General features: G+C 39.3%; 1 protein-coding gene across 1 annotated transcript in view; it reads left to right on the top strand.

Annotated features, from left to right (window-relative positions):
- LOC143034088 (endoplasmic reticulum aminopeptidase 1-like) overlaps positions 1-14,532 on the top strand; it is a 41,350-nt gene that overhangs the window by 4,175 nt on the left and 22,643 nt on the right. Inside the window, exons 3-6 of the mRNA XM_076200015.1 lie at positions 39-236; positions 336-487; positions 1,827-1,960; positions 2,363-2,534. Coding sequence (XP_076056130.1) covers positions 39-236; positions 336-487; positions 1,827-1,960; positions 2,363-2,534 — 656 coding nt within the window. The remainder of the gene's footprint in view (positions 1-38; positions 237-335; positions 488-1,826; positions 1,961-2,362; positions 2,535-14,532) is intronic.

The following is a 14,532-nucleotide window of genomic DNA, read 5'->3' as shown; positions in this document are numbered from 1 at the left end:
GGTAACTACACATTTTGACTGAATTTTTAAATTTCCAGGATGTCCTGAGGCAACATACACAGGCGAACCTTTGCCTGGGATGGGTAATCATCCAACTGGAGTACCTCCAACCACACCAGCCACAGCAACAAATGGTGAAGAATTTCCATGGAAGGATGTTAGACTTCCTTTTCATGTTCGACCGTTAAGTTATTCTCTTCGTTTGCATCCCAACATAACCAACCAACATGTTGAAGGTATTTAATTGTTTTTCAGTGCTTTTGAAGCTGAAGTTTCATGCTGTTTGAATTAATTATATTCTTGACTAATGAGTGAATTTCATCTCTTTCAAACAGGTCATCTAACAATAAAACTGACAGCCATAGAAGAAACTTCATCCGTCATCATTCATGGTCATAACCTCAACGTTTCTCATTATTCATTACGGGACAAGTATGATCAACCTATTAAGATTATAAAATTCCTCGTCTATCAAAAGCATCAACAGGTAAGATATATCTGGACTGAAATAGTAATGTAAATATACAAAAAATTCTTATATTGATCTTCCTCCCAACTAACATCCCAAAATGAATCTGGGAAGCTAGCTAGCTCTCATCTAGTAACTTTCTTTACCCTTATCCCCAATCATCTTGGAAAAGGCACATTGAAGTTCCATAATGCCCCTCAATTTTTTTCTATGCTTTTATAAAGTTCTTCATTTTAATAATTTCCCATCAATTGACAGCTTGAGAAATGGCTAATGACATTGAGTTAAGTAATTGTTTTAATTACTTCACTTTAATGGATGGTTTGGGCATGTACAGAGTCACTCAAGTAATCTGTTGCCCCAAATCTCTTGCAGGAGACCCACATTTCTCAAGTAATTGGTAATGGCAGCCAGACAGGCTTATAGGTTACTCAGCAAAGAAATATTGTGTTTGTCCAGGGGCTGTTAGTGTGGGGCAGTGTAGGATGAGGAGCTCAGCATCTTCTGTGTGGTTGTTGCATCTAGGGCAGTTTGATTCTGTGGCCAGCCCTATTCAGTGTTTACCTTCAAAGAGCTGGAGGGTGTCCTGAATGTAGGTGTACTAGTGTGGTTCTTACTTTTCTTGGGGTATTTTTCTGATATCACAGGATTTTGATGAAGTATTGAGTTTGGTGGCCTGTCATGAAAAGTTTGGTTAGTGATCTGGGTGTGAATGTCTATTTGTTTGGATGTATTGTGTGATATGGGTAGTAGGACATTGCATCAGAAGTATCAGTTGTTGACAGCTTGATGACATACACATTGGTTTGAATGAACATTTTAGAATGTTTTTTATATTTCCATTGGAATGCATGTACCATATGCAGTAGACATCTTCATGTTCTGCACTTTTTCACTACTAACTACTACTTATACCTTACAATTGGTATAGATATCCTGTGAAGGCCAAAAGTCTTGTAAGAGTGCAGTGGTGCTGTCTGTTTGCTTTGTTGTACTTTGTTCATGAAGAGGAAGTGCAAATGTGCAGGATAGCAAGGACATTACTGGCATTGACATTGAACCCTGTAGGACTCAGCTAGTGACACCTCCCTCCAGCTAGACATCCTATTTTTATGAAAAAAAAAGAAGAATAGGTTAAAGGAAGTAAGACTATTTTAATTGAGTGATTTTGGGTCTGTTCTGAAGACTGTATGTTATTACTCTTGTCACACTCAGGAATTTACCCATACTTCACATTGACATCAGAGGTATATTCTTCATATTTGTAAAAGAAATTAGAGAACTTCCAAATTGCCTCACATTTTTTACACCGTTATATTACACATTGACTTGAATTCATGTATAAAAAATCTTACAGCTGTATCTTGGCTTGTCTCCAATACTACGGCGGGGAAGCAACTACACTTTAAAAATAAATTATGAAACAGCACTCAAGGAAGGATTGGAAGGATTCTATCTCTCATCATATAAAACTGTTGATGGAGAAAAAAGGTATGGTATGCTTTATCCATAGAAATTACAAATCATCTTCATCCTTGAAATGTTAGTGAATTATGTTATTCTTATGGGGGTTGGTGCATGCCTTAGCCGGCTACTTCCCATATAACAGGGAAGAAGCCTTTTGATGTATAGATAGATATTATGTTAACATGAAATATGGGTAGAGAGAAATGAGGAAGTGAGGCAGAGAGTTGGGATGGTATTGGTATATATACATTGTACCCTGTATATTACATTTACATAATTAGGTGAAGACATACTAATTATTTTAGGTTTGATTTAGTGTTAGTGTTTTATGACATATCTAATTTTTGTATCTACAGATGTATAACTGCAACCCATTTTGAGCCACTGTTAGTGTTTTATGGCATATTTAATTTTTTGTATCTACAGATATATAGCTGCAACCCATTTTGAGCCCACTTCAGCTCGATCTGCATTCCCATGTTTTGATGAGCCACACATGAAAGCCAGATTCAAACTAAGTGTTATTAGAGAACCTCACCAGTTGACACTTTCCAACATGCCCCTTGCATCTTCTATCGCTGTTGATGGAACAAATTTGGTAAGTTGTTTAACATTAGGAAGTTATGTTTGTCGTGTCTTTTATTTTCTTGGCTACTTCAGATTTCTCAGCATGTGGTTCACCTGACATTTTCTTCTCAACTTTAGTATAAAAGTCTCCAATCAGCAACATATAATATTCTCTTGGTTAAGCACACAACAGGTATCAAAGAGAAAACAAAATAGTAGAACAACTCCCCAACCTAAACATAACCAGGAGGCAACTTCCTCTGATATAACAATGTGCTCACCCACCCACCCTCCCTTCAAATACATTATGGGAAACTATACATTTCTGCATGAGGGGATGGAGAGGGGGGGGTTGCTGATTTAATGAAGCAGCTTTGCTCTGGATGTGCTGTGTCTTGTGACACTGCACCTAACCCAGGGCATTGGGCGAGATGCAGGGATGACCTGTCATCCAAGAGGAGCAAAGATAAGAGGGAGGGAAGGGGGTGGATGGGAGTGGAGTATGTTGGGATGGAATGGGTGGGAGTGGATTTTATGCCTTTGTCTTTTGGCTACTTCCCTTGTAAGGAGGAAAAAGCCTTTGGTATATGTATGTATGTGTTCATGACTTCCCATGAGACCACTTCCCAGCAAAGATCCTCATAAAACTAGAAGGAAAAGTAAAACCTATACACAAGAAAGCATTCATAAACTAAAAAAAAAGAAATTAAAACCCTCCACAACTACTTTGGATTTAGACCTGAGCCGTGTAGCGGGAGACAAGTGATCCTTCATTCACAGTGTTCTAAGATGGGAAGGTTAATGAATGGATTTTTGGATGGACATAGATAATTAGTTAGAGGGCAGGATAGATAAGATGGGGGAGAGGAAGGGAGGGGGGAATTCGGGGTTTAGTGGAAGGAAAGAGTGAAATGGAAAGAAGTAAGAGTTATGATAGATGTGGGGCAGACCCACTTGCTCGGTTAGTTTATAGTCTTTAGGACTTTTTTTTAATTTGTAGAGTAGGTGCATGCTTTGACTCAGCCATCCCTTTATTTTAGGGAGGAAAAATGTTCATGTATGCATATCCCTTTACTGATGTACTGTATATATTCTGGGTGGGAGTGCTTTTTATGCCTTTGTTTTTTTGGTATATTTCTAGCCAAGTGGTTTAGAGTATCACCACTTAGGGTAAAAAGTCAGGAAAGGAGATGGTTTAAGGCTGTGTAGTGGCAGCAAAATCATAGGGGGTACTATACTAAATCCTCTCCTGCTTCAAAAAGCTCTAAGGAAGCACCATCCTAACACTGTGAAAAGGGGAGTTTGTGATGTTAGATTGAATTATGCATATTTACTTCATTACAATTTAGAACTAATTTTTTTAAAGCCTTGCTGTGGATGTGCTGTGTCTTGTGACTGCCTCTGACCCAGGGCAGTGGGCAAGATGCAGGGATGACCCATCATCCAGGAGGTGCCAAGATAAGAGGAAAGGAAGAGGGTGGAGGGTAGTGGATTGTGATGGGGATGGAATGGGTGGGAGTGGTTTATGCCTTTGTTTTTTGCTACCTTCCTCATAAGGGGGAGAAAAGCCTTTGGTATATGTATGTATGTACAATTTAGAACTACCGGTAGGTCAAAGATTACACTTTACATTTCTAAATCATGGATTTCCATAATGTGGCAAATAACGATATAAGGAACAGTGCAAACTTGGAAACTGACCAACTGAGTTAACATCTGCACCATTCACATGCATCAAATAATGCCACAGCAGTCCAGTTTGGTGTCATGCATCATGGATTAGTCTTCTCAGTGCACTATTGCCACTGTCACAATGCAGCCTGTAAATGGAATAAGCTGTGATTCCAACCAGAGGCCAAATTTGGAATTTTTCACATATAAGAAGACTATGAGAAAATTAGTGACTCCAATATGCACCTAAAATCACAGGAGTGCCTGCATAAAACAATTCCCCATGAAATTTGAAGGAACCTAAGAAGGTAGGTTGGTGCACCCATGTAGACATGCAGCCATGTTTGTTCCATAATAATTCTCCTAGAGTAGTGGTTCTTAACTAAGATGTTGATATGGATATGTAAACAAAATTTAATTTTCAGTCAGCTTTAATGGTATGGCAGTCTCTCTCTCTCTCTCTCTCTCTCTCTCTCTCTCTCTCTCTCTCTCTCTCTCTCTCTCTCTCTCTCTCTCTCTCTCTCTCTCTCTCTTTTAGAATTTGAATTTTGAAAATCTCAGCCAATATTTGGAAAAAATATAACCTAATTTAACTTGTGTAAGGGTTTTGATGTTGACAGACACAAGGCAATGAAAAAGCATTTGATTTTTTGTTAGGTTGATAACTAAACCTTTGGTTTAGTAAGGTTAGGTTAGACTACTGTTATAGTGGCTGGGATTTACAAAGGTTGAGATCAGGAGAAATCTGCCAGAAACGACAATATCATTATGATAAAGGTTACAAGATCCACACAGCTGTAACTATAAGGAATGTAGTGACAGAGAAGGAAGAGTTTGTGATATATAGATCCTGTTTTTATGTGTAGTTACTAAGTGTTGATTGCATTTTAGAGGAGAAAAAGTCATACAAGTTACTTTGAGTTAATAATTATTGATTTTTCCTTCATTGTGCATATTTTCCTTAAATGTATTATGTTATAGGAGCATATATTTCATAATTGTACATTATATGGATTAGTGAGTGTTGAAAGTAATTTAAAGTTTTTATTTATTTGGGAATGGATGCGAAGAGGAGACTGTATGAAGGAGTGATTGTGCCAACAGCACTGTATGGGGCAGAAACGTGGAACATAAGAGAAGAAGAGAGAAGGAGTTTGAATGTGTTTGAGATGAGGTGTCTGAGAAGTATGGTGGGGGTTACTAGGCTAGATAGAGTGAGAAATGAGGAGGTGAGGAGGAGAACAGGGGTGAAAAAGGATTTGGGAGATAGGGTTGATGAAAGAATATTAGGATGGTTTGGACACATGGAAAGAATGAGTGAAGAAAGACTAGTAAAAGAGGTATGGAAGGCAGATGTGGAGGGAGTGAACATGAGGGGACGTCCTAGGATGAGGTGGATGGATGGGGTGAAGGGGGCTTTGGGGAAGAGGGGAATGTCTGTTGAGGAAGGAAGGGAGAGGACGGAAGACAGAGGTGAGTGGAGAATGGTTGTATATGGATGATGTTGTGACTGCATGAGGAGTAATGGGCGGGGAAGTGGGGGGTGGGGTAGTATGTGTGAGTAAATTTTGACGCAGCCCGAAGGGATTTCTCCCCGTCCTCGCCTTATATGCAAAGGGGGACGGAGAGGGGGGGTCGCCGATTAAATGAAGCGGCCTCGCTGTGGATGTACTGTGTCTTGCGACACTGCTTCTGACCCAGGGCGGTGGGCAGGGTGCAGGGATGACCCGTCATCCAGGAGGTGCTCAGATGAGAGGAAGGGTGGGAGGGGTGTGGAGTGTATTTAGGGATGAAATGGGTGGGAGTGTTTTTATGCCTTTCCCTTTTTGGCTACCTCCCTTGAAAGGGGGAAAAAGCCTTGGTATATGTATGTATGTATTTATTTCTACACAACTTTATTTTGAGCACATGTATGAAAGCCTGAAGGGATTTCTCTCTGTCTTCTCTTTTTTTCTGCATGAGGGGATGGAGAGGGGAGGTTGTCAATTAATTGAAGTGGCCTTGCTGTGGATGTGCTGTCTTGCTGCATTGCTTCTGACCTAGGGCAGTGGGCATGATACAGGGATGACCTGTCATCCATGAGGAGCTAAAATGAGAGGGGGAAAGGGTGGTGGATGGGAGTGGAATGGGTGGGAGTGGGTACTTGCTTTTTGACTTGGCTACCTCCCTTGTAAGGGGGAAAAAGCCCTTGGTATATAGATGGTATGAAATTGTACTCTACTTATATTTGTGGTAGTATTTTTCACATTATCTTTTAGGATGAACCCTGTAGAACTTGAATTGGTAAAGAAAGGAATTGTGCTTTTTATTAGAATTTTTTCTTAGTCTACCTATATACCAAGAACTTTTCCCCCCTTATAATAAAGGAGGTAGCCAAAGCAAAGCCACGTACTTACTCTCTCTCATTCCACTCCCATCCACCACCCTTTCCTCCCTCTCATCTTAGCTCATAATACATTCACCTTGGTCTTTGGATCACGTGTTGGACTCGTGATCGACAGCTATTTCCCTCCCGAAAGAGAGCTCAGAGCTCGTATGACCGATCTATGGGTAATGCTATGACCTTACACACATACACACCCCCAACTCCCCGCCCACGAGAGTCAGAGTAATGACCCGAAGCGCAGCGATACCGAAATAATTTTGGCCCTGGGCAGGATTCGAACCAGGTACTGCGAGTACCACTGTACTTGGCAGTCCAGTGCTCTATCAACTGTGCCACCGAGTCGTGGCGTCATCCCTGTATCTTGCCCACTGCCCTGAGAGATGGGGTTTGGGGTTAGGGAGTGGTTATGTATGAATGATATTTTTATGTAGCCCAAAATAATTTCTCCCAGTTTTTTCTTCTTTTTTTTCTGCATGAGGGGATAGAGGGGGGGGGGGGTCACCAATTAAGTTAATCGGCCTTGCTGTGGATGTGCTGTGTTTTGCTGCATTGCTTCTGGCCCAGGGCAATGGGCAGGATACAGGGATGATTCATCATCCCTGAGGAGCTAAGGATGTGGGTTGTGGATGGGAGTGAAATGGGTGCGAGTGGGTACTTGCCTTTTGACTTGTCTACCGCCCTTGTAAGGGGGGAAAAACCCTTAGTATTTAGAAGCATAAATATTTTTTTCTCTAAAACAGAATGTTATGAGTGCACATGATGGTAACGGAATGAGATGTACTGTGGCAATGATTAGGTTCCTATCTGAAGTTAGTGAGTGTTTTGGTGTACAGGGAAATTGATAAGAGGGAGGGAGGAGGGTGGAAGAGAGTGGAATATATAGGAAATGGAATGGGTGGGAGTTGTTTCTGTGCCTTTTTCTTTTTGGCTACCCCCCATGTAGGGGGAAAAAAGCCTTTGGTATATGTATATATTCTATTGCATGCTCCTCAGAGTTCCTTCTGAACTATTAGTTTTCACTCATTCTTGTAATGGTCTCTTATCTATCTATTTCATAAATTTTAGCACCATAAATGAATAGTTTAGAGAGATCTGGATTGTTAAGATTTTTTATGTAGATTTTCAACAGTGGATAGTTTTTATTTTTTCCAGCTAATTTATCTTGCTGAGTTTAATCAGTACACCTCTGTGCCATCCCAATTTTGGAAGAGAGAAGCAGTTCAAATTTGACATTTGTAGCTGTTGATAGCATCTTGAGAATAGATTAAAAGGAGGGAGAAAATACCATGAAGAGTGTGTATACTGTATTAAAGATCAAAATGTAAGTATATAAATGTGTATGTTTATGTTTTTGTGTGTATGTATATATGTATAGATTTACATATATATTTATATTGCACATTATATAGGTCAGTGTGCTGAAAGTAAGATGTTTTATATTTCAATTTATTTTGTTCCTGGGCATGTATAAAATTATACTGTGCTTATATTTATGGTAATATATATTGTCTTCTAGGCCCTGTGGAGCTTGAATTTGTGAGGAAGTACCACACTGCTATGAAGCCTGTACCAAAATGTACTGGTTGGAAAGAGTGCACACATGATGAGGAACACTTGCAGATGGAGTTCTTGCATATAATTAGGTATTGGGATGAGCACATTGTTCCTTGGGATACTCCATTGCACAGTCTCTTGTTCCCATATATTTGATTGTTTTGGGCTACTCTGCACTGTATTCATGATAAAAAGCCAATTCTTATTGTTATGAATATCTGTATGAACTTTTATGATAGTATGTATCAGAGATATTGATGAATGAGGAAAATGGGGAGAAATATGAAAAAATGAGGTGAAAGCAGTTATTTAAAATGATGAGAGATGTTATGTGGAGTGTCTTAAAAAGGGAGGTACAATGATGGACTGGCTGGTGAGGTTGTTTAATATATGTCTAAAAGAGTGTAGAGTGCCGATAGACTGGAGGACTGTCTGTGTAGTTCCTCTTTACAAGGGAAAAGGGGACAAGTGTGAGTGTAGTAGTTTCAGAGGGATCAGTTTGTTGAGTGTAGTTGGGAAGGTTTTGACTGAGAGGTTTAAGAGATTAACAGAGTGAGTAATTAGTGAGGAACAGTGTGGGTTTAGGACAAGTAGGGGTTGTGTATCAGATATCTGTGGTAAGGCAGATATGTGAGAAAGCTCTAGGAAAAGGTAAGGATGTTTTTTGGGCTTTTATGGATTTGGAGAAGGCTTATGACAGGGTAAACAGGAAGGGACTGTGGGAGGTGTTACAGATATATGGGATAGAAAGAAAGGTTTTTAGAGCAGTCAGGAGTTTTACAAGAATAGTAGAGCCTGTGTTGGAATTAGAAATGGAGAGAGTGAGTGGTCTGAGGTAAAGGTGGGACTTTGTCAAGGACGTGTAATGTTGCCATGGCTGTTCAATGTGTATATAGATGGGGTGGTGTGGGAGGTAAATGCAAGGGTAATGGGCAGGGGATTGGAGATAGTTAAAGAAAATGAAAAAATGAGAGATAAGCCAGTTGTTGTAATGCAAGGGTAATGGGCAGGGGATTGGAGATAGTTAAAGAAAATGAATAAATGAGAGATAAGCCAGTTGTTGTTTACTGACAACACTGCTTGTGGTAGGATCAGAGTAGGGATTCAGGGAGTTAATAATGGAGTTTGGGAAGGTGTGTGAAAAAAGGAAGTTTAAAATAAATACAGGCAAAAGTAAGGTGATGAGGTGTACAAGAGGAGAGGATAGCAGCAAATTGAAAGTGAGTATTAAGGGAGAGAGGCTGGAGGAAATGGATAGCTTCAGATACTTGGGGGTGCATGTAGCAGGAAAGGGAGGAGTGGAGGTGGAGGTAGAAGTTAAGTTGAAAGAAGCAAGTAGATGCCTTGGGGAATGAAAAAGTGTAATGAGAAATAAACATTTAGGAATGGATGCTAAGAGGAGATTGTATGAAGGGGTGATTGTGCTGATAACACTGTATGAGGCAGAAACATGGAACATAAGAGAGGAAGAGTTTAAATGTGTTTGTGATGAAATGTCTGAGAAGTATGGTGGGGGTTACTAGGCTGGATAGAGTGAGAAACAGGAAGTGGGGTGGAAAAGGAACTGGGAGATAGTGTTGATAAAAGAGTATTGGGATAGTTTGGACACATGGAAAGAATGAGTGAAAAAAGATTAGTAAAAAGTGTGGAAGGCAGAGGTGGATGGAGTGAACAGGAGGGGGCGACAAAGGATGAGATGGATGGATAGGGTAAAAGGGTCATTGAGAAAGAGGGGGATGTCTGTTGAGGAAGGGAGAAGACAGGAGATTGGGGTGAGTGAAGAATGGTTGTGTATGGATGATGCTGATGACCTGTCATCCAGGAGGAGCCAAGAAAAGAGGGAGGGAAGGTTGGTGAATAGAAGTGGAGTGTGTGGGAATGAAATGGGTGACAGTGTATTTGTGCCTTTTGATTTTGGCTACCTCCCTTGTAAGGAGGAAAAACCCCTTGGTATTATATGTGTGTATGTGTATACATCAGAGAACTTTATAAAATGCATTGCTTATATCTAGAATTAGAAATGTTTTAGAATTAGAAATGGAGAGAGTGAGTGGTTTAAGGTAAAGGTGAGACTTCACCAGAGATGTCATGTCGCCACGGCTGTTCAATGTGTACATGGATGGGGTGGTGTGGGAGTTAAATGCAAGGCCAATGGGCAGGGAATTGGAGATGGTTAAAGAAAATGGAGAAAAATGGGAGATAAGCCAGTTGTTGTTTGCTGACGACACTGCACTTGTAGCAAGATCAGAGGAGGGATTAAGATAGTGACAGAGTTTGGGAAGGGGTGTGGTAGGAGGAACTTGAAAATAAATGTGGGCAGAAGTAAGGTGATGAGATGTACAAGGGGAGAAGATAACAGCAAACTGGAAGTGATTATTAAGGGAGAGAGGCTGGAGATGTATAATTTTAGATACTTGGGGGCATATGTGGCAAGAAAGGGAGGAATGGAGATAGAGTTAGAATGTAGATTGAGAGAAGCAAGTAAATGCCTTGGGGAATTAAAAAGTATAATGAGAAATATACATTTAGGAATGGATGCTAAGAGGAGATTGTATAAAGGGTGGGATTAAGGCATTTAGTAATGGAATTTAGGAAGATACGTGATAGAAGAAAGTTGAAGGTAAATGTCAGTAAAATGTGATGAGATGTACATGGAAAGAGGATGGCAGTGAGTTAGAAGTCTTAAAGGAGAGAGGCTAGAGGAAGTGGATAGTTGTAAGTGTTTGGGGTAGCATGTGGCAGGAAATGGAGGAATTAGGATGGAGGTAATTGTAGATAAAATGAAGCAAGTAAATACCTTAGGGGATTGAAAAGTGTCATGAGAAATAGGCATCATGTAATGGATGCATAGAGAAGATTATATAAAGGGTTGCTTGTGTCTACAACATTGTATGGGGTGGAGGTTTGGAATTTAAGAGAGGCAGAAAGAGGAAGTTTAAATGTGAGATGAAATGTGTGATAAATATGGTAGGGGTGATAGAGTGAGAAATGAGGAAGAGAGTGGAGGTAGAAAGGGAGCTGTGAATAGAGCTAATGAAATATTATTGGGATGGTTTGGACACATGGAAAGGATGAGTGAAGAAAGATTAGTAAAAGAGGTGTAGAAACCAAAGGTGGATGGCATGAACTTGAGGGGATGACCAAGGATGAGATGGATGGATGGGATGAAAGGGGGTTTGAGCAAGAGGGGAATGTCTGTTGAAGAAGGAAGGGAGAAGGCAGGGGACAGGGATGAGTGGAGGATGGTTGTATATGGATGATATTTTAATGCAGTTTTAAGGGATTCTCCCTGTCTTCTCTGTTTTTTGCATGATGAGATGAAGAGGGAGGGTCGACATGTAAAGTGAAGTGGCCCTGCTGTAGATGTACATGTACAGTGTTTTGCTATATTGTTTCTGACCTGGGCAGTGGGCAGGAAACAGGGATGACCCATCATCCATGAGAAGCTTAAGATAGGAAAACAAGGATGGTGGATGGGAGTGAAATGTGTGGGAATTTGTGTGTGCCTCGACTTGGCAACCTCCCATATAAGGAGGAAGAGATCCTTGTTATATAAATAGATTGTTCTTTAAATATCCGGGGCAGTTACAAGAATGTTGTTCCTAATAAAATGCCTACCATTTCAGGTGGATGAAGGACATCAAATTATACTTGGAGAAGAATTCCAGTAACACAAAAAGAGTATTTGACAGCAGGACAAATTATTTATTTTTTCCACCCAGGAAAATTCTCCATTTCTCTGTGCTGCAAGAGATAGATGAATACTGACCTTGCCCAGAGAATGGAATGAACATCTTATTTTTTTTTTTTTTTCATCACTAAGTGAAGTTTGTGAACTTTTGTTGGATTGCCTGAGTTTTGAAAATCAGGTTTTTGTTAAGCTAAATGAAAATATTTAGTGAATACATACTTGCATGTATGAAACCTTTATAAAATATACACTACAAAATAAGTCACTATTTACTTTTATTACATGAGTGCCCTATGACCAAAGAGCACTTTTACTTTTACCCAAGTACAATGAATTTTTGGTAGTATTTTGAGTAACATTTTGCCATTGTTACAATATTTAAGAAACCTAGGTACTTTTTAAAACTAGGAAATGATCAGAAAACAGGTGTGGAAAACATGTTGACTAGAATGATTAAAGGACTTATTCAATCATTCTTTTACTCCAGCTTGATTTTGCAGGAAACCTGCAGCCTCTAGGCAAGCAGTCATGACTACCAGTTTAGTCCATAAATTGTTCAGAAGAAATATTGTGCTGTTGTCTAAGTAGGCTGAGTGTAGGGAAGGTTTGGGTATATGAAAAGAATAAGTGAAGAAAGACATGAAAAAGAAATGAGGAAGGAAGAGGTGGATAGAGTAATCTTAAAGGTCAGCTGAGAGGGTTTTGGGTTTCTTTATTTTTTGTTATTTCATGTATGAAAATATAACTTAGAAGAAGTTAGAACACTAAAATGCATGTTTCTAGTATTTTATAGTCTTGATTTTAACCAAATAGCATGATCTTAAAGTGCCTGATAGCAGACGAATTTGTTAATGTCATAGTTACATTTTCCACCATTAGGGTAACTGATGATGTCAGTAGAGTTGTTTACATTCTTGGACATGGCCACGAATGTGATAGAGATTTCACATCGAGTGAAGAAAATTTATTGGATTTGGATACCTTGTGTTCCAATATGGGTACGATACAAGGATACATGTATGAACCAATTCGGATATCCAAACAAGACTCAACTGATGAAGAACATGTCAAGAGTGAGGAATCTTCAGAGTATGAACACCCAGAACAAGCAGGGAATAAAGCCTACCATTTCAAACCTTTAAAGTTTCATACGCACGTTTGATGACAAACCAACGAAATTATGTGTCTGGTCTGGTGTGATGTGCATTTATGTATGTGAAGTGTGCATACAGTAATACATTCCGATGAACTCACCAATCCTTATTCCCTGCTCATTGTGGGCGTTCATCCTCTTAAGGTTCCTTACTCTCAACATGTTCTTTGTCAGTTGAGTCTTGTTTGGATATCCGAATTGGTTCGTACATGTGTCCTTGTACCGTACCCACATTGGAACACAAGAGGACATCCAAATCCGATAGATCTTCTTCACTCGATGTGAAATCCCCATCATGTTTGTGGCCATGTCTGAGAATGTAAACAACTTTACCAATGTCATCTGTTACCCTAGCAGTGGAAAATGTAACTACAGCATTGAAAAATTCATCTGCTATCAGGCACTTTTAAGATCATGCTATTTGGATAAAATTAAGACTGTAAAATGCTAGAAATGTGTATTTTAGTGTTCTAACTTTTAAGTTATATTTTCATACATGAAATAAAAAAAATAAACCCAAAACCTCAGTTGACCATTAAGGGAAGACCTATAATGGGGTGGTTGGAAGGGGCTTTGTGTATAAGGGGAATGTCTGTTGAGCAGGGAAGGAAGATGGCAAGAAATAGGTTAGGGTGAAGTATGGTTTCAGTAGATGAAAATTTGATCCTCCCTGAAGGGATATTTTCTTGTCTACACTAATTTCACAAGTGGATGAGGGGCGAAAGTTGCCATGTGTTATATGTATGTGTGTATATATGTATATATATATATATGCATCTTTCCTATTTTCTACATGAGGGAGGGTCACCATTTAAGTGAGGCTGCAGGTTTACCACTCACTGAAACTCAAAGCAACAATTAACCAATTGATTGATGATATATGTGTATTTGAGTATATGTATGTATGATGCATGTTTGTATGTATATTTATATTTATATATGTATATGTTCACCCATCATGTATCTGAAAATGGTGTATTTCAAACATGTTTAAAAAAAAAAAAACAATAGTAGTTGGTAGGTTACTTTCTTGGACTAAGGAAAAAATCCACTTACTTCAGGGGGCATATTCTATTCTTGGATGGGTTTCTATGAGTTTTTTTTATCATCTTTTCATCCATATTGTGAAAAGCCACTATGAAGGATGTCTATTATCCACACCTTCCCAAATCTTTCCTCTTTTCCTTTTGAAATTGATTTAGTTCCCAATGAATACTTTAAAGATAGTCTTTTGCATCTATTCCCCATTACCAGTGCTCTACATTTTTTGGCATTGAAATGCATTTTTCATTCTTGGGTCCATGCAAAAATAGCATCTAAATCATTTTGCAGGAATGCGCTGAATGGCCTACTGGCTCTGGCGCTTGGCCTTCAAGCCAAAAATTCCATAAATCAATCAATCAATCATTTTGCAGGAGCCTACAGTCCTCGTTTTTCACTCTTCTTGTGATTTTTGCATTATCTGCAAGCATGTCTGCATAGCTTTTTGTACCTCCCATCATGTCAGTGACAGGAAAAAATCATTATACATACGCTCCTCTACTTACGTTCATTCGTTTTACGTTTTTTCGATT

Source organism: Oratosquilla oratoria, chromosome 16 (genome assembly GCF_046742065.1).
Source record: "Oratosquilla oratoria isolate Oo_2021 chromosome 16, ASM4674206v1, whole genome shotgun sequence".
In the NCBI taxonomy this organism is placed as follows: domain Eukaryota; kingdom Metazoa; phylum Arthropoda; class Malacostraca; order Stomatopoda; family Squillidae; genus Oratosquilla; species Oratosquilla oratoria.
This window is presented reverse-complemented; position numbering and strand designations above follow the sequence as displayed.